At 40.2% G+C, this 21,164-nt stretch overlaps 1 protein-coding gene across 2 annotated transcripts; it reads left to right on the plus strand.

The window, feature by feature from the left end:
• Positions 1–829: 829 nt before the first annotated feature.
• Positions 830–20,855, plus strand: LOC137199203 (uncharacterized). 2 transcript variants are annotated; one of them, XM_067613332.1, is made up of 4 exons: positions 830–974; positions 4,249–4,449; positions 18,766–18,887; positions 20,053–20,855. In XM_067613332.1, the coding sequence occupies exons 1-4, from the start codon at positions 949–951 to the stop codon at positions 20,361–20,363; spliced, it is 660 nt and encodes a 219-aa protein (XP_067469433.1). In that variant the 5' UTR covers positions 830–948; the 3' UTR covers positions 20,364–20,855. The 2 variants fall into 2 exon arrangements, with proteins under 2 accessions (XP_067469433.1, XP_067469434.1); XM_067613333.1 differs by lacking the exon at positions 18,766–18,887 and having other exon boundaries at positions 859–974; positions 20,053–20,291.
• Positions 20,856–21,164: the final 309 nt, after the last annotated feature.

Consider the following 21,164-nt stretch of genomic DNA (forward strand, 5'->3'; position numbering starts at 1 on the left):
CGGATTATTGTATGCACTGTATGTGTGTGTTTGTGTGTGTGCATGTGTGTGTGTGTGTGTGTTTGGGGCCTCTCATCTCTGACTGTGGTCTGCTCTGGTCTTGATGAGGACAGTGAAGGAGCTGTAATCAGCCCAGCCCTTGTACTAATACATGTGTGAGTGTGTGTGTGTGTCCTCAGCTGTGTATCTCCAGGTTTATGACAATGACATGCAGTATGTTTTTTAATATGAACACAGAACCAGTGTTGAGAAATTTAGTCTAATCCAATCTAATATAATTATTTAAATCAAGAAATTAAAGTAATATAAATTCACTATTTGCAGCAAAGCCTTGTAATATTTTTAATTCGATATATATCAACATTGATATAGCATATCAAATGACAACAATATGTTTGAGGGTTTTGGTCTACGTACATTTTGTTGACAAAAAATGTATTCAATGAAAAGAGAAAAAATCTGATTTCTGAATTTGATTATTATTATCATAACCTTTATTTAATTAGGTATCTCAATGAGGTAAAGATTTCCTTTACAACAAACAGCTGAGTACAGCAGATTAAATAAAACCAGAGACAGGACAAACAAAAAAGACACACAAGCACATACAAAAAGCATCAGAAACAATCTTAGATATTTCTAAGAAAAAAAGAGACATAAAATTTATTTATTTATTTATTTAAATTCATCCAGTCTGATGAGATTTTCATGTTTTAAAGCTCTTTGTAGTTCCCTGATAGACTTAAATAAAACACGAGTCAAAAATATCTTACAAATTGAGGAGCTTCAGTCTACAAAACAAACGCTGGGATTGTAGTTTGACTAGTTGTATTCACGTGACGTCACTAGGGGGCAGTGTTTCTCTGCAATGCATCGCGAGAGTAAACAGACGAGGCTAATTGATGTCAGGTGCTTCCTCTGACTGTGTGGCTTAAACAAGAGGATGCGATGCAATTAAATCATCTGTATCAGAGGTAAGATGGAAACACTTTATAATACTTTATAAGACTTTTTTTTTTTTTTTTTTTTTTTAATTGCAGGCATTTTTGACATGGTGACCTGGTTGTGCGGACTTCCTGGACACATTTCAGGCCCCTCTTCTGTGGGCTGGAAATTGTATTTATGGAAGATTTTTTTTTTTTTTTAAATAACGTAGGTTACAAAGAATATTAAATAGCACTTATCTGTGAGAATGAAGCCCAACGTCCACAGAGAAAGTAAATATCAGTCATGTAAAACAAAACATAAGAAACCGTCAAGTCAAACAAGTGATGGCGCAGTTTAATATTTTGATTTTTTTTGCCCTAAACACGTTATTACTCTAATTCAGTTAGAACATAGTCCTAAAATGTGGTCGATTGACCTAAAATCGCCACAATATTCGTACAAAAGTGCTATAATAGTGATGTCAATGTGGTTTTAGATTTAGGATTTTCTAATTGATATATATATATATTTAAAATTGTAGTGATAATTGTACCATACACTTTTAAAATATAATATAGAATTAATATATAAAGGATATTTTATCATTTTTTCCCCTCATTAATAACTTCTGGTAGCCTATATGTGTGCAGGACTTGTCAGTGCTGCTGGGGATTTGACTGCAGATACCACAGTAATGTGTCCACTAGCTTTTAATTGGTAATGTTATATCAACTCTGATACTAAATAAAAAATATGTATTTTGGTCATGTAATATAATATAATAATATACACTTATGTTAATTACTGGCTGCTGTAGATTCATGTAATGAGATTAAAAAAAAGCATTATTTCAGATAAGATCAGAAGATATTTTTCATTTATCATAATAAATACATTTACACATCCACCAGTCGATGTCCAAACTGTATTATTGAAATGAACGGAGCATTTAGACACTTTAGTCAAATGATGTTGAAGTTTAAGACATCTGGTGCAGCTGTTTCTCAATGACATCAAAATAACATTCAGTTTTTTCAGTTTTCAATATTTCTTTTTTTTTTCTCCATGCTCTCCTACTTCCTGTCTGTGTCCACAAATTACTCACCAAACAAACCAGCACACACAGTATTTCTTTCAATCCTCCGAAGGCCTTGTCTAATTGTGAATGCGCCTTACATCTAAAGAGGGCCTCACTATAAAAATCTGAAGTGGGTTTAGGCATAAATGGGATTAATTCCCAAAGAATGTCCTTTGCTCTTCCTCCCATAATTTCATTTGCAGGGTCCACAGGATGAATAGCCAAGCAGGCAGTGATGTGGAACTGGAGGACAGGCCTTGCGGGGCCTGTGCTGCTACACCGCAGCCTTCAGGTTATGTTACCTTGATAATGTCACAGCTGCAGGAACCACATTGCCCACCGTACAGGACACAGGAAATCCAATTACCCGCCTTCTAATGTGTGGGAATTTTACGCTCTCATTTCTTAGACTCTGGCTCCAGCTCTGCCCGAGGGCAAACCTACCTGAGAAAGATTCCTGGGATTGTTATTTATTTATTTATTTATTTATTTACCAGTAAAAATGTCCATTGGCTTTTTGACTGAAATCAATATTATAAGAAACTAAAATTGTAGTTGAACCCCTAACTAAATACTTTTTCCTGACTGGGTGAACATCATTTAAAAAATCTGTTTAACTTTATTAAGATCATTTATTTGTTTGTAATTTAAAACTAATATTAGTTTCATATATACAGTAACTTGGCTGCACAGGCAGCACACAGACTCAGAAACATGAACAGGAGCAACCCTGATTCATCCTGGAGTCAGCCAGGTCTTCATGATGGCTGTATATGGGAGCAGGTCCCCCACCTGCCTGGACCCCCGACTGTTTTTTGATTTAATTAAAAGGAAGAGGGTGCATCAATTTCAGCCGCGTGGCGGGGAGATGACAGTACACAAATTGAAAGTAAGCATCTCACTGGAGCAGGGAGGGGGCCGGTCCATCATTAACATGGAAGACAATTCTGTGTGCAATGTAACAAGATTAGAAACATTATTATCATTCCACCGCTAGACATAAAGCCCTGCCATGGAGAGAAAGAAAAAACAATCTCAAGAAGGCTCTTAACTCAGGACGGGGTTGAAAAAACAAAACAACAAAAAAAAAAACCATAACATGGTCGTCCTGATATTGAGCTGAATCACATACCTGCATACTTATTGACGAGTTCAGGAGAGTGCATGGCAAATAGGAAAAGTGTTTTTTCATACTGTCTGTGAAAATATGTAGCTCATCCCTTAGGGAGGTTTCATATTTTCTGATACTTTCCACCACACAGCAGTGATTATGTATCTCAGAAGTGATTATGTATCCACCCCCCTTCTGGCTGTACCTCCAGCACAGATCCAGCGCTTCAGCGATAGAGTTTGCTTTCGGCCCGATCCAAAGGAATGTGAATGGGCTCTGAGCTCGAGGAGGAGCCCTATTAATGAACAGTAAAGACAGATGAGTCTCTCTCATGCCAAGCAGGTTGCCACAATTGGATTAGTGAAGCTGAGATTGGGATGGATAGCTGTCTACGTGCCAAGTGGCCATTAGCTCGACCAATATGCCAATATGACTGTACACAAAACAGGCTCAGGATTCCCCCCGGTGATCTCGACACTCGGACTAGAGTCAGCAGCTGAGGATTTCCAAGGCATTAAAAGTGTACTGACATAATGAGCAATAAACATTTATCAACTGTGATAATATGCGGGTTAAATACTTGATTTAATAGCTGACATGTTTACTACAAAGTGGCACCTGAGCTAGTTCATGCTTTCATTGTTAAGGAAATACTAGTATCAGCTTCTGGTATACAAGAGATCTGTCAGTGACTGTCACACCGCACTTTATGAATGGAAAGCTGCCCATTCCTGGCATGTATCAGAACGAGTCGCACTGTTCCGGAGGCTGATGTCATGTTCTGCACGAGGCGATGATGGGCACTGTAGATGTCAGTGGACACTAGGGGCCCTTCTCCAACCAACTAAACAAATGGGCATGAGTGTGAAGAGCCGGGGAAATGTTATCAATCACCCGGCATCCCAGCGGAGGAGCTGCTGGTGTTTGTGTAGAGAGTCACACTCATACTGATCCATATAAAAGGCTGTGTGATGTATTAGAGCAGATGAGCATGGGCCGGCTCTGACACATGACTGACAGCTCATTTGACAGCCCCAGGAAAGTGTGCAGGGGAACTTTCAATCTAATCTAATGCTGCTGAAGGAATGAAATTGTGGTGTGAGATTATGTTTTCATGTTATATCCCCTCTAGGACAACACAGGCCCAATGGGATGAATATGATGTGGATGATCCCCAGTCCAGAAGGTACCTATGGAGCCAGACGCCGCAGTCGACTCTCAGCCGAGACCTCCTGACCCACGACTCTCCCGTCAATCCACTTCAGTCTGGTGAATCAGGTTTCCGGGAGAAAAAACAAGAAACTGAAACCCCTGCTCAAAGCCATTTCTGTGGGTAAACAAAAACATTTTTGTGTCATGCATTATCAATCAGCTGTCTCGTGGGGCTTTCCAAACAGGTAATCTCTGTCATTCAATCGCTCCGCCACAGAAGCTGGGTCCTCCTGAAACGGGATAGCCACAAAACAGACATTAATATTAAGTGCAATGGAGATCAGCTTCTCTTTGGACTGCTCTCCTTTCTCCTTTTTTCATAAGTGCAGAATATCTGGATTGGCCACCTGCATGTTGAAATCAATATTCCTTATCCTGTAGTATATGTTTACATTACATTTTTAATGCTGCACTACATTTTCTTAAAATAAATGCAGTTTTCGAAAATAATGTATTGACACAACATTCAATGAGCCTAAGTTGACTTAGAAATATGTCCACATACCACACTCAAAGGTCACAGAGGTCACAGAACATTTCTTAATCACACCAGAAATGTAAAATTATTTTACCAGAAAACTATTAAAGCCCAGGAGACTCAAACCTCCCAATGCGTGCTCCCACAATGATCAATCATAGAGGGCTAATTAGCCATTTTACAGCTATTAAAAAAAGACACTCAGCCTTTTTCATTATGCCCCATCTATTTTCCCACCATTATGGCCTTTTCTATTTTTTTTTCAACTTCTGAAAGTTATTAGAAACTTCTGCTGCTCAGAGGAATAAAGCATCAAAACCAACTTTCCATATTCGCCTCGCCAGGCTTTCTCCCCCTCCGTCCAGCACGTTTTATCCATCGAATGAGGTCAGCAGTTGGCCCGCAAGCGTTGAGTGTCAGCTGCTGTTTTTCCATTGAAACAGACTACACTCGGGTGTTTAGCCCTCTGACAGGCCTGACGTTGGCCTCCTAGCAGCCCAGTGACCACAGAACCTGATCCCACACAATCAAGTGGCTGTGTCTACCCTGTCTAAACTCACCTTTCCCAAACATGTCACACGCACACACACACACACACACACACACACACACACACACACATACACTTTGCTTCCTCTTCTCTCCTCTTACCTCTCTGTTCTCCCTCTGTGTTTCCATACTTCAGCTTTTGCAGTGTCCATATTTTCCTGTTAACACTGTGGAAGCCCTGTGAACGTTCATATTGTCTAAGTGATCATTAAAATTTATGGCAAGCTGACTTCATCCAGCTTGCTAGGCTGCGCTGGCATAAGTCATAATTATGTGATGACACCGTAAGACGGTGCGTCCACACTGGCCCCCCGCGCCCAGGCCAGTTAAATGATATAATTAGCCCTGTAAGAGGTGAACGCTCCAGATTGAATAAGTTATTAAATGTTTGGATGAACCCGAGCTCCATTTCCCTAACTATCGCTGTCCTCCTCTCGCTCTCGCTCCCTCCCCTCTTTCCTCCATTAGCCCATTAGCAGTTATGTGATACTATATGCTGATGGGGCAGTGGACAGAGAAAGTGGGTAAATTAAGCCTGACCACTGGTTGTGTTATGGACTGCTCTTATAAGGAGCCACTGAAGGACACGGCAAGACTCAAAGAGAACAGCACATCACTGAGGGACATACGACTGCGACAGACCTGATGGTACAGTAATGTGAGCTCAGCTGCGTTTGTAAACTTGAAAAATGTCCTTCTGACCTTTGTTATGAATCCAAGATAGCGCTTTATGTTGATTGCATTCATCAGGAACTCATATACGTACTGTAGCTCACTCTTCTCACCCCATAAAACTATGCAAAGTGAGTGTACTGTACAACAAACATGGGTCAGACTGGCAAACGTGTCAAATTTAACCCATCAGATTGCTCAATTTGTCCCCTGTTAGGCTGTAATGGAAGGGAGTGCACTGAGGTTGACAGCGTGCCTGCCGCTGGGCCCTTGAGCCTCAGTGTGTGCATCATTGTGTGCGAGTGTGTGTATCGTGCTCCACCGGAGGGTCTCACCAAGCGTGACTGCGTGTTATTCACACTGACGAGTTCCACTGTTCACTGTCACCTCTCATTGTGAGGGGAAATAAGCCTGTGGAGAGAGCTGCGGCCAGGGGAGGGTGGAGGACAGAGGGAGCCCCCTCACAACCGCAGCCCAAGGACTAGTTTCTCGTCCAAGGAGAGCCAAGCTCCTACCCGGCCACTTGGATGCCTCTAAATATCCGTTCACATCTGACCAGACACTTGGAAAGCAGATAGGAGCTGATATTCAGATACAGCACGCCTAAACAGTCTGGTTATGTTTTCTAACACATTCTTCCAGACAGTGGTGGAGACCAAGCTGTGTGTGTGGCCGTGTTCTGGGAGGGGTGGGTGTTATGGTGTTTGATTTGTTGTGAAGACTCGAGCAGCAGGACTCAGCAGAGTCCAGGTTGGCCCAGCAGGCCCGCCGAGAGTGACACTTCCTCTCTCTGTCTCGTCCTGCCGAGAGCCTTGACAGCAGGGACCTGGTGCTGAGCCGCGTCCCCATTCATCATCACTAGAACCAACCACCCACGGCGGTTGGGGGGGCTCGGTTATCTGTGTCACCCCGCTGCCCACCCCCACTCCCCCCCCCCCACCACCCCCTTCTCCCATCCTCTGTCCTCCCCCTCCTCCCGCTCTGCCTTTGGCCCTTCTCCAGAGAGACCAAAAAGCCGGTCTCTCTCGGCTCCCTGATTGTTTTTGTTCCTGTGAGCAGACAAATAGAGTTTGGCCACTTACAAAAGAAAATGCCGGAGCTCATCTGATCTTACTGCCCTAAGGAGTGGCCTGGCCTGAAGGGCTAGTGATTGGAAAATTACAGTGCTGCTCCAGCCATATTGTCAGGGAGTCTCAGCCAGACTCTTCTGTTTGTGTGAAAGGCCATCAGCTGAATGGCCAATCGTACACTTTTAGAACGCATCCATCAATACTGTGGAGTGATTGGCTGTCGACAGAGCTTAATTTAGATCTGGATCAATTGTTTTGTAATCCTTATTTGGGTTATTCCTGATTACAGTATATGTGGATGAAGAGCAAATTATACTAGAACACAGCATCTGTGCATGAAATGATGCCAGTTTCTACTCTGCTTTGTATGTTTCCTCACAAATAAAATACTCCATTAGGTCCCGATCAAACAGAGCACTTTTTTAGCAGCCTGGGGATGGCTTTTTGTAATTGTTGTCAGTGAGACTGAAGCTTTTTGCTCGCTGCTTTTGCGTTGCTGAGCACCTTACGTTTTTCTGCTCTGTGCGCCTCGCGTTTTTGCATGAGTGCCCTCGAGTAGAAAAAACTCCAACTCAGAGCAGAAAAGTGCCCGACATCGTTTGCATTTTTTCCCATTGTCCAATTGGATGAATTGAAAAGTGGGCCTTCTGTGATTTCTCCTCTTTCTGAGGGTCTTATGCACCCATATGGATCTCTTTTTCCGTGTCCAACGTACAATTTGGGAACAGCCTCTCACCCTCAATTGGAGCCAGAGCAAGTGCCCTCCGCCTGTCCGTTTGATATGCAGATTTTTATTCACTAGGTAAGGTAATTAGCTACTAACTAGCTAACTAGCTAACTAACTATCTAAAAGAATAAAGGGTACAGATCTGTGAGTTTTTTCACAGCAAAATAACAGTTAGGCTAAGAACAGGTGATTTGATGGTTGCCTAGCAACAATTACAAAAAAACCCGAAAACAAAACACAGCAAAACGCCTCGTTTTGCAACCTGCAGAAAGCGCTCTGTCTGATCAGGGCCTAAATCTAACACATGCTCACTGAATTGGTCAGCAAAATCGTCTTGAGACACCAGTCAGAGATTTGGTCTTTGTGTGAAAATACCTGTTGCGGCACCCGTCCCTGCTACACAAGTGGTTTTCTGATAAGTGATTACAATTGGGGGGGAAAGGAGGAGTAAAACAAGGGCCTTGTCAGAAAAAGACCCTCCAGATTTGAGGTCAATTTCGCCCCCTGATTGCGTGTATTTTTGTGCGTGGTGTCTGTGGGGGAGGGAGAGACAGAGTGAGAGTTTACTGTTGCCTCATTGAAGCCATCATCATCACCTGAGGAGGCTGAGGCTTGAGTTGCCTCTCTCTGTCTGTCAGTTTCATCCTTTTTGTTTTTTTCCCCCCTCTACCTCCCTTTCTTTCATCCTTCCAAGCCTCTCCCCCACCCCTTTCTCTCTTTTCCTTCCCCTCATCCCTATCTCTGCCCCTCTTCCACCCCTTGGCCCTGGCCCTCTGCCTGCTCTTTCGCTCACCCCCCATGTTCGCAAATCACTTCTTCCCGTGTCAGCAGGTAAATTGTTTTGTCCTCCCATTCCCTGCTTTCATTACCTTGTGTAAATTAAGCGATATGTCGTCCACCGGTGCGCGCCAGAGCACTCACCGCGCCAACGCCAAAATCATGAGATTTGGCATAATAAATGAAGACAAACTGGCAGTAGCAGTGCTCCTCTCCATGCGGGCTCGCCTTCATTATTCGCTTAACTTGCCGGAGAAAATGACTTAACCCTGACCTGTGTATTACGTCCCATATTCACTCCAGATAAAAGCCTTTTTACAGCGCACAACAATTTATATTCCAGCAAAGAGGCTGCTTTTCTCTGTCAGTTTTCCAATCTCAGCTCCTGAACACACGTCATTAAACTTGTCTTGCCTTCCTGTATTTGTCCATCAGTCCTTCTTTTTACATAAAATCTGGCAGCATTATTCTGGGATTTGATGGCACCCACTCATTTTTTCCCCTTGGAATGTTTGATTGGAAGAAATATAGCCAGGCTGAGGCTATCTCCTCTCCTCTGTGGAATCATGCACTTGATGAAATAGTGTTCCCCCAGCAAGAATAATAAAAACAGACTTGTGCATTACAGGGGGCTCTCAATCTGCCAGCTGGGCTGAGCTGAGCGAAAAAACCCACCCTGCCTCCTGACAGATTTTTATAGTTATTCCAGCAGATAAATGGAAACGGGTGACCAGGCTGGGAAAGGCCACTGTGGAGCGAGCGAGGGCTGCAGGGCTGGACGACAGCATGAGGTGTGGTGGACGCTAAAGGGTCGACCACAGACATGAGAATGCTGTTACCACCAGAGACATCCTCTCCTATTCCTATTCTTTCCCATAGAGAAATTGTAGCTACAAGTTTCAACATGCACAGACTAATTTTACATTAATTTGACATTAAGGAAAACTGTGATGTGTCATTCAAACGTCAGATAAAGTTCAGTCTGTGTTTGTATATCTTCACTTCTGTCTCCCGTCTCTACAGTGGTAGAGAAGAAAGTTAAAGTCCCGTGTCACACTGTGGTCTAGCTCCATTGAGAATGAGCTGTAGAAGATGAAAAGGGTGATTGCAACTGTCCTCAGGGTGATAGGTGTTCGCTTTCCAATTTGGTAGTGTCAGCATTACTATAATATCAAGCTCACTTGAATGTAAAAGGTCAGAAGCACTTTGCATAAAGTCTTTCACTGTTACCGGAGCAGAGCCTGCAGTTAGTTAGTTTTGGTACTTGAGTTTCTGTTGTAGCTTTTCATTATTCAACTTCTCATTGATAACAGATAAAAACTTGGTTGGTACAGTCACATGTGAAAGGCAATTCAAAGTGCTTTACATAATGCATTAAAATATGATGTTGGATATACAGCATAAAAATTTAAAATACAGATGAATAACTACAAGGTAGGTCAAGATGTGGGGTGAAAACATAAATTCAATGCATGTTTGTATGTTTTATTCTATTTTGTGGAAGTTTAGATTTTATATTTCAATGCATAGTAAGTTTAAGTAAATTCTAGCCCACACCTAAGTACAGTACACTGCATTATAGGAGTATTTTAATTTACATGTACAATGTAATGACTCTTGAAAACACACAACTAGAAAAACGTCAAATTAGAAACATAATATTCATATCAGAGAGCATATGCTTTAAATTCCACATGTGGGTTTTTAACCCTTTTGGAAGACTGATAATGACGTTGGCATCAAAGCAAAAATGTTTTGGAAACAGTTCATATAATTAAAACCTTTCTCTGCAAAATAATTATCCCAAAGACTGTCCTCTCTGTTCTTCTCTGGTGTGCAGGTAAAGAAATATCAGAGATGATTAGGAGGAGCAGATATTTGGAGAAGTGTGGAAGTCTGAGCTCCTTTTATGTCCATTAAAGGTCACATATTATAGGTCTCTGAGGTCCCCAAAACATGTCTTTGAAGTTTTTTGCTGAAAATACCACTCAGATTATGCATTCTAGCGTGAATCTATAGCCCTCTGTTTCTGTCCTGTCCCATGGGCTGTTTCTGTGTCTATGCAAATGAGCTGCTGCTCCTCGCGCCCCACTCCAGAACTGGGTGTGACTTTCCGGCCGTGATGCAATGCGAGATTATATGACCGCAACAGGAGAGACAGAGGGCTGTTGACAGTATTCATATTCATACTGGAACTGCAACAGAGCTGCAGTAACGTCACTAGTAACGCTAAGTGTATCTGTGGATCAGAACGTATTAACCTCGGCTTCACCTTACACACACTTTACACACTGTAGCGGGCCACTACAGCTTTACAGTCTGAGCAAGTTAGCTGCTGGGTGCTAATCTAAGTTACACAATGTTGCCAAGCAAAGGAATTCCTGCAGTTTGACCATTTCTGTTTCACATGTTACCTTCATGGCATGTCTATCGAGTACATTTACATAATGTTACAGCAGCTACACACACATACCAGCAAGGATCACAGAGCAGAACGGGTTAACGTGTAACAACAAAGCTAGCTGAGCTAGCGCTGCAGTTCAAAGTTCCACAAAAAGTAACATGAAAAAACAGTTACCACCATCCAACCTACTACTGTCATTATTTAGTTGGCTTCAAATAAGGCTTAACGTTCACACAGTTTCTCTTGACTGTTCCTCAACAACATTAGTCTGACATCGCTAGCCATAATAGCCATGCGGCATGCAAATGCCAAGTTTGACAGGCTAACATGCTAAATTAACAGTAAAACAAGTTCCAAGTTTGAGGTTGGGTCACGAACAGCCGGTATACATCCATTATACGCACATATATTTTCGAGTCACTGGGGACAATTCCCTAAAAAATATAGTGAATCCAACACTTCACTTCCTCCTCGTGTTGGTTCTTGCGGCAAACAACAGAACTTTGATTTAGTTCAAAAGTTGATTCAGTAGGTTTCAGTGAGTGGGGAATGTCAGCCTGCTGGGGGGAGGTCTATGTTCAACGGATCCCTTTATGATGTCATAAAGGGAGCTAAATTTAAACTGTTTTTTGCACACACATTTACTGAAAGATGGAGCAGGAGACAAAGAGAGAGGATTGTCTTTTATAGTTTGGGGGCCTCTAGACACACCAGGGACACATTTATGTTGAAAAGACATGAAAAGTACATTTTGCATAATATGTGACCTTTAAACAGACAACAGTATCACATAAAGGATATTAAAGTAAAAAAGTAATTCACATTGGTTAAAAATAGAAGTTGAAAGAAATGCAGAAACAGAACTTGAATTAAACGGGTTAAAACAAATCCATTTTTTAACTACCTGTCTTTATAATTGATTTTAAGCCACTTAAAGAGGTTCTCTCGCTTTGGAGTCTTGATGTCAAGTGTCATCTTTAGCCTAAATTTTTAGATGATAAAGAGGTTCCTGCCTGAGGGCTTTAGGCTACAGCAAGTAATTTAGCTGTCATTTAGTGAGTATATCTGATAAAATGTTAATTTTCGTTGAATTAAATGTAGACTAGCCTTGGTAATTTGTGGATTGAAAGAGGGCAAACGTGAACCAGATTACTCCTCTTGTGTACCATGCAAAGCTTGATTAAGTGCAATACTCATATACTAGAAATGTGAAACTTCATGAAAGCAGCATTTTCATTACTGGAGATGGAAAATGCTAGGTTTAAATTGAGGTTAAAAAGTTCCACTGTGGATTGTACCTTAAGATTTTGCCTTCTGGGAAGATAATCAGCCATAAATGGTGCTCGTTTCCATCTGACAGGCCCTGATTAATCAGCCAAACTGAGCAGGCTAATCAATCTACTTCTAGTGCTTTCCACGCCGGGCCTGGAGAGCTACGTGGAGTCTGCATCCTCCTCCTCCTCCTCCTCCTCCTCCTTAGCTTTCTGGTTGTTCTTTTCAGCAGTAGGCATTGTGGACAGTAATGCGGTTGTAAGGAACAAATACAGATATGGACAAAGCAGTAATTTGGTGAATTGTTAATTCAAGGATGCTTTCTCTACACTTTAAATACTGCTCATGTCTTGATTAAATCAGTGCTGCATTTCAGTGTCATTTGAATGATCTTGCTCATGTTTCACTATTCTGTAGCATTGACATTCCTCCAAATACATAACAATTATTTAACAACAGATGAAAGAATTACACACAAGATAACCTATTTTCGTCCCAATGCTCAGATTCGACCGACCAGAAGACAATATCATACAGATGTAAACATTTTTAAACACATTTTATTCAGATGTTTCTCTCAAACCTCCCCAGAGATTTTTTGTTGACATACCTCCCTCTCCTTTTCCTCTTTCTAAAACTAACTAACAGATGATGGTGGTTTTAAATCAAATACTACTGTACACTAAAATGTGGGAAGACTCAATAAATGAAATATCTGCTGCATCATTTTGGGACAACAGATCTCATCCAGTGCTGTAAGAACAAATTTGTTATTATATGTGTGGGTCTTTAGGTCTTTCCCTCATACAAATGTGCAAATAGTTTGGTAGTAGTTTTTTTTTATTATGTCATGTTTAAATTTATTAATCAGTAAGATCCACAATGAAAATGTAACAGTCCCTTTAGTACTATAGCTGTTAGTAATTCCATATATTCCACTGCACAAGTAAGCAGAAGGATGAACACAACATGGTCATACTCTGTCTCACCTCCTGTGTTGTTAAAATGTTCACGTAACAGACTACGTCTTGTCAACTGAACCAACAATTGCTCATCTTGTTAATTTAAGTCATAAACACTTCGCCCAGACCATTTATAGCAAATGGGTGTACAGCTTCCATTCTTTGAGGGAGCTCTGAAAGACTCTGAGGATAACAAATACATGTATGAACATTACATTTCAGTTAAATGAACAATTCAATAAACTAAGCACATAAGAGGGATCAAATAGATCCTGGTGTTCACCTGCATGATTATGATTGGACATCACTAATCAGCTGGTGAAGCGTGATATTATTTGTATTGTGCTGTGTCCAAGCGGCAACCTTCAGGGCTGAAAAATGAAGCCAACATGGAAGTGCCAAAACCTGCAGTTTCTCTAATGGCCACTTGAGGCTGGCTCCAAAAGTGAGTCAATCCCCATAGACCCCCATGTTAAAATTCCCAACTTTACAGCAGAAATAAACATGTTTACAGCCTGGTACAGAAAACGGTTTTGGTCAGTATGTCAGTATAGGTAATTTCATCTTTCATGACAACTGTACAGGGGGTGAATTCTTATATAACTCACCAATTTAAATTTTATTAAGGCTTAACGTTATGCATAATTAAGGGCGTGGTCACTTTGAGTCACAGGTGGCTAGCCGCTAGATCAGCTCCACCCACCCTCAGGAAACCTGTGGGTGATGTCACAGAGGGTTTATCCATAATTTTTTACCATCAATGTTGTAAACTAGTACTGATGACGCTCTCTGCATTCATGTGTGACGGTCAACGGCTTTTCACAGTAGGAAAAGCACAGTTGTATAATAATAAAATTAATGATGGCTGAATTCCATTAAGCTTCTTTGGTTTCAGGGTCCTGGTATTGTGTATGTTGGCTCACTTTCACACTGTTGTGGCTAACTGGGACACTTAAACTGAACAGAGCCATCATTAATGTTATCAGTAACATCTGTGCTGTTCCTACAGTATATGACAAGTCAAACCTTGTGCTGTGAGAGCAGCCTGTTGATTACAGTAAGCTTTAGGACATTTAGACATGCAGGAAAAGCACAGGTGTAATTTAATAATGCTGATGATGGCTACATTCCCTTTACTGTAGTTGTTCCAACTCCAGTAGTCTGGTATTTGGCACAGTGGCTCACTGGCATGACTTACTGAGGCACTCAAATGGAAAAGAGCGGCCATTAATGCACTTGTACTTTTCCTGCTATGACAAGTAAATATCCAAAAGGTCTACACAACATTCCAAACTATAGTTTTAAAATAATTAACACCTATCTGACACAGTTTCAACAAAACATTCACACAATCTTTAGGAAAGCAGTATTTACAGCTGGTTTATTGTGTTGGAGAGAGACAGGTGTTATTTTATTCTTTAACTGCTGTACTTTGCAACAGACAAATCAGACGATTTTTCGGTCAGTTCACATTTAATTCCCTCTGTTGAATGCCATATTTTATCATGTCTTGATCTTATCTCCACTACATTCTCCACAGTGTCATTGCATACACACAGTATGTATTTTTTCCATGCAAAAAAAAAAAACCCACAGAAAATTTCACCAGCTGTGCTATGGGGGCTTTTCCATCGCATAAACTTTTAATCCTCCAGTTCTGTGTTTAAAGAATCAGTCACACTCTTCTCACAACCCGAGGAGACCTTTCAGTTGTTTACACTGACATGCCGCGCAGATATCTAAAGAGGAGATAAAAAGTCAAATGACTGGGCTCTGCTTCAACCTGCTGCCTGCTAAATTGACATGTCAAACACACCTTCTTAGAGCAGGTTGACATGGCTACCCATGGCAGTGATGCATCTGAAACAACGTACAGGTCGGTCTCCAGGTACGCAGAACAACAAACAAACCCCACTTACTGTTTGATTTGCTTGACAACAAAACAATGCTCCAGAGGTTTATAGGCCAGCTTTCCAGATAATTTTGTTAATAGCTTACGCCACCTGGGAACAGAAAACTGGAGCCCTTGAATCCTAATGAGAGACCTCAGGGTTAGCTTTTTGACAGTCAGCAGGTATTGCTGTGGTTATAATAGTTAGGGTTAAATTGGAAAGCTTCATAATGGTGAGAAACTGGTAATTGATCGAGAAGATAGCTAACATTAAGTTGTGGAAAGAAACATTTACTCAAATGCTGTAATTTAGGGAAATTTGGAGGTATGTTTAGTATTTCCATTTTATGCTACTTTATACTTCTATCCCACTACATTTCAGTGGGAAATACTGTACTTCTTACTGCACTACACATATATAGTTACATGTCATTTTACAGATTAAAAACGTTCATACATAACATTCTTATGAATGTTGAAAATGCCCAATAGTTATTTTTCTTAATTTACAAAAATGACACAAAAACAATTAACATATATAACATAACTTATGTCATGAACACAAACATAACCATACAAATTACAACAGACGTACCAGCTATATACATATATATACACCTATACAAACATACATACATGTCAAGTACTATATGTAGTTATAATACAAAAACAAATCACTTCTACAGCAATTCAAATTAAATACTTCATTCTATAGCAGAAACTAAATGAAAAAGCCAAATAATGTTAAGTTATGATATCATAGTTCTGTATCCCAAGTTTTTGATATTGTCAATATCTCCCATTTATTTGTCTGAGCTTTTTGCTCTACCTTTCATAATTATCTTTTCCTGCAGTATTTATGTAGTAATGTTTGAGAAATAATATGAAGGAGCTCAAAACCAGGTTTTTCGAGTATCAAATATATAAACTTTGCCAAGTACACAACAGTGTTCAATAACATATTTTGATCATCTTGACATTTTTACCTGGAAAGCCCATAAATAAGTAGAGCAAGATGACCAGTAAATACACCTAAAATTTTTAAACCAAGGAAGAGGAGTATCAAACATATTTTACCAGTATGTTTGAAAATGATATGGATGAGAAGTTATATTCTCAAAGGTCATAAAGAAATGATACATCAGAGTTGATTTTACATTTCACCAACCATTTATAATTTATAAAGTTCAATTTTGCTCCAGCTGCAACATTAACATGCTACTTACAAGTTTATACATAAATAATAACAATTGAATAATATATACATACACTGTATATATTAATATAAATCTCTGAGAGGAACCATTATGCATAACGAGTGCTTGGAGCTAACCTCTTTTGTTTTATCTTCTTCTTTAAAGGGGCGATGGAGTCGAGTGTCATTCGAAGTGACCCTGTGGCACTATCAAGATGATCAGTTTGGGAGGGACTAAAGTTAGAATAAGAGTCCTCTGTTGTATCACGACATGGCATTTAGTTCAATGCTGATGGGATCACTTCCTTAAATTTAGCTACAGCAGTATCAGAGACATCTAGTGAAGACAGTTTTGTCTAATGGTGTGTAATCCAGTAATAGGAATTTAAAAGTTATCAAGTAGTGGTCTGATAAAATAGGATTTTGTGGAAAGACTATTAAATGTTAAATGAAATTGTAAATTGTAATTGTAAATGTTCGATTTTGATGCCATATGTCAGAACAAGGTCAAGGGTGTGGTTAAGACAGTGAGTGGGTTTATTTACATTCTGAGAGAAGCCAGTGAAGTCTAATCATGAGATAAATGCAGTGGATATCAATATGGACATCAACATGAATATTTAAGTCACCTACTGTAATAACCTTATCTACTAAGTTTGATAAAAACTCAGATAATAATTAGTACGGGCCAGGGGTCGTTACACTATAACAAATAGTGTTTTCCAGGTTGGGTGTGGAAGACTAAGAACATGGCTTTCAAATGAGTTATATTTAAGGTCTCAAGGAATGTGAGTATTAATATGACTGAGGGGAGTGGATTCATTTATGCTAACATATTATTATATTAATTCTCCTATTTTGTTTGCAGTGATCATGTTAATTTTTATTAGATTTTTATGTGTAACTCCTCTTCTGTTTACTTTGGACTTAATTGATTTAAGTGGTTTAGGGACAGACACAGTCTCTATGTGGTTTTAGGTGGGTAACTGCTCTAATGGAAGCGCAGAGAAGCATGTAGGACTGCAGCTCTGCCTCCTGGTCTCAACTCTGGGTTGTCATGGTTTTGGTCTACTAATAAACTCGACCATATTTCTAGATATGAGAGAGCAGCTACATCCAAAGTGGGATGTATGCCGTCTCTCCTAATCAAACCAGGTCTTCCCCAGAAAGTCTGCCAATTATCTATAAAGCCCACATCATTTGCTGGACACCACCTCGACAGCCAGTGGTTGAGTGATGACATGCGGCTATATATGTCATCACTGGTCAGATTTTGCAGGGGCCCAGAGAAAACTATGGAGTCCTACATTGTCTTTGCATATGTCCATACCGACTCTTATCCTTAGCCAGCAGTTTTAAATTTGACTCAGTGTCGCCCGCTCTGGCCCCAGCAATACATTTGACTATGGACGCTAGTGTTGCTGACTTAATGTTTCTCACTATGAAGCTGCCAATAATCACAGTTGGTTTCTCAGCGGGTGTGTCACTGAGTGGGGAGAACCTGTTAGAAACGTGAAGTGGTTGGTGGTTAACTGTGGGCTTCTGCTTAGGGTTATGCTTCCTTTGGACAGTCACCCAGCCACCCTGGCATCCTGGTTGCTCAGGAACTACTGGAGGGAGTAGGAGCTACGCTAGGTCAGCCTGCACCGGTTACAAATTTGCTACTAATACATCTGTACTGTCTACTAAAGTAAAAATTGAATGCTGGACTTACTTGTACTGAAGTGTTTTTAAAGTACTTTTACAGTTAAGAATCTAAGTACATCTCCCACCATGTTATTTTAAATGGGCTGCAAAAATTTACTGCACACAATTTTCTTTACTTAAAAAGGTGTTCATTTAAAAAAAAACATACATTTTTCATGAAATGTAGTAAAACTCTAATTAATTCCACAATATCACAAACATTCAAACATATGTAACTACCACACACCCTGTTTGGAATTCTTACTAATATACTGAATTAAATACTGAATATTGAATTTTAAATGTGTACCAGATACTTCAATAAATAAATAAAAACTCTGACCAAGATCATTTAAAACTCAAAGGGCTCCATCCTACAGGAGTTTGAGAGACAGGTTCGCTCAGTGCAGGATTGCCTCCACTCTAAAAGGAAAGGGAAAAGAATGATACAAACAAAGAGGGGAAAAAAACTTGAGAATCCAACTCATTTTTTACTGTATGAAAGTTTCACAAGGTCGTTTGGAGAGTCGTGTTAACACAATACCTGAATACAGATTTGTTTCCTTGTTCTACAAGTCACGGAGCCCCGAGTCTTTAAGCGATCATTATTACCATACAAATAGACAGATCTATTTAACAACCTCCTTTTTATCGCATAACACTTATTCTTTAGTGTTGCTCCCTGAAAGGCACTGAAATACCCCCCTCCCCTCTACCGCCCCCACCCCCTCTTTTTTTTTTTTTTTTTTTGCAGGGAAATCGTCTCCGGGTTGATAAAGGCTCAGAGCAATAGAAGAAGCAAGGCTGACATCTTCTTAAGAGATGATAGGAGAGCCAAATCAAATAGGATGGAGCAGTCACTCTTTTCACAGATAGGTAGCTCATTTCTGGTTTCTGAGAGTTTGCATCCCTAGTGGCGCTCTGCCTGGGAAAGATAGCTCACTCGGACTCCATTCATTATTTCATTCCCTGTCTCTTCTTTTCACATCTCAGCTAGTTCTTTTTTGTGCTTTAATGAGTTGCCTATTTTGCTCAAGTGTTGATGGGGATCTTGGAATTTAGATTTCCAGACAAAATGTTTAATCACAAGCGTTTTTCATTTGTGGAGAGGAGGCAAAAATCAATTATTTCTATTAGACAATGCTGATTGGAAATTAATGGAAGTGGTAGCATTTTCAAACAAAGGCTCCATGGTGGCAAAGATAAGTGTCAGCTTTGCCCCCCTGAGGTAAGATATGTGGTTTGGCTTAATAAGCAGGTTGCAAACATTTGCTATGGCATCCATGCAAATGGTTTACCATGCAAAACAAAAACATAAGCAAATAATTCATGACATCAATACTCAGTTGGAAAATGTAACATCGTGACCCAAAGAACCAATGTCACACTGCAAAACTTGCAGAATCTAAGGATGCTTTTGTATCATGAAAGCCTCTGCTGGTGTTAATTTACTTTTGAATAGTGCTTTATGAAATATCACCATTCAAACTTAAATATCCTTTGCTTTTTGCCCTGTGTAATGGCTTGCACTGTATATGGTTTCTCTCCAAAATAACTTCCCAGGAAGTTGCACAAACTTTTCCCATAGACTATTTACAACCAGACTTAATCAATCGAGCACAAGCTCCATAGGATATTCAGCTTGGCACTTCCTGAAGAGCACTTTGCTATCATATCCCTCACATTCTTTGCAAATCCCTTTGAAAATTATTTATAAAAATTAACTTCTCTTGCAGAGGGCTCATTGTAAAGAAGAATTACATGAAAGATAAAACACTTTATCGCCAGTGAAAGACTAGACAATGTACGTCGAGAAATTGGGAAGATGGCAGAAACAATGAATATTAAGTGCCTAAGAATCTAAAGCTGCTGACTAAATTGAAACTGTATATCCTGAGGGGGAAAGGTTTCCAAATTGCTAATTACTGCCTCTGAAAGGGGGCTGTTTCTGATATGTTTGCTTGTGAAAGGCTGCCACTTAATGAGGCAGTGGCTCAAGTTTTTTTTTTTTTTTTTAATATTCCCACTCTCCGGCTTTCAGGGCTCTCTCCGGACTGCCTCCCAGGCCAGAACAATGGTGGGCCCAGGAGCCCAGCTTCCCCACAGGCCCGGGCGAGAGGAGGCCGGGGGCTGGGTACTGAGGGAGCCGCTCAGCATGCTGAAATATGGAGGCGACAGATAAGGTGGCAGCGGCACAGAGAGGCCCTCTCCCATGGGCCCAAGGGGAAATTTGCAGTTATTAAGAGGAAGATGAGAGAGATTAAATGGCTTTTGTACTCATTTTCACAGACTTTTCTTTTTTTTTATTATTTGGGCTGCCTTCATCTGAGAGATGAAAGAAGTGGTAAATGACTTTTTTGCTTCATTCAGCAACACACTGGCTTTGAGAGACAACCCTTCATTACAGAGAGTTGTCACACATTAGTCCACTATTGTTTTAAAAGGTGTGGAGGTAATAGAATTACTCTAATCTTATAATCTACAACTAATCACAAACTTTACATGGGTTTTTGATTTTGTTTGAAGAAATTAACAGACATGTAGATTCAAAACAATGGCCTGTCTATAGAAGTTTTTATCAGTAATCAGCATTGTGAATAGACCTCTTGATACTCACATATTCACAAAATTAACTACAATTGCATGGAAAGCTGTAAAATGCAATGCAATTCAATGCAATCGCCCTGCGACAAATTGTAAAGCTTGCACTGACTTTTACTGAGAGTGTCAGTGAGGGTTTGATTCAACTATATGTTGTTTTTGGATCGTTTTTTTGGCTCTTTTTTAGTATTCTTTTTAATGTATTTTACACTCAGTGGCAATAAATTCAGGCTGTGAAAATCACCTTACAGTTGACTTAACCTCTATGACAGTCTCAGCAGAAACTGGTCATATGTAAGCTTCAGAAAGCCTGTATATGGTTAGTAGTCTATTGCATAATTATTGTATTACATAAGGTTTTACAGGTGTTCATACTGTGTCCAGACTACATGAGGGCAACCGTAACATAATACATTTACGAGAAGTGCATCAGTAACCAAGACCGTAGCTGCCATTAAACACACTGAGGTCATGTTCTCTGTATTTCTTCTTGGAAATTGGAGGTTTTAGCAACCTGGGGGAATTTACATAACTCTACGGGTAAAAACCCAC

This window comes from Thunnus thynnus, chromosome 16, assembly GCF_963924715.1.
Source record: "Thunnus thynnus chromosome 16, fThuThy2.1, whole genome shotgun sequence".
NCBI lineage: Eukaryota > Metazoa > Chordata > Actinopteri > Scombriformes > Scombridae > Thunnus > Thunnus thynnus.

What these genes read in the sequence shown, in the direction of transcription:
- LOC137199203 (XM_067613332.1), top strand. Translation starts at nt 949, where the DNA reads ATGCAATTAAATCATCTGTATCAGAG. An exon ending in TTAAATCATCTGTATCAGAG is followed by an intron (nt 975 to 4,248) that starts GTAAGATGGAAA and finishes TATCCCCTCTAG; the next exon opens with GACAACACAGGCCCAATGGG. An exon ending in GCTCAAAGCCATTTCTGTGG is followed by an intron (nt 4,450 to 18,765) that starts GTAAACAAAAAC and finishes TTTTTTTTGCAG; the next exon opens with GGAAATCGTCTCCGGGTTGA.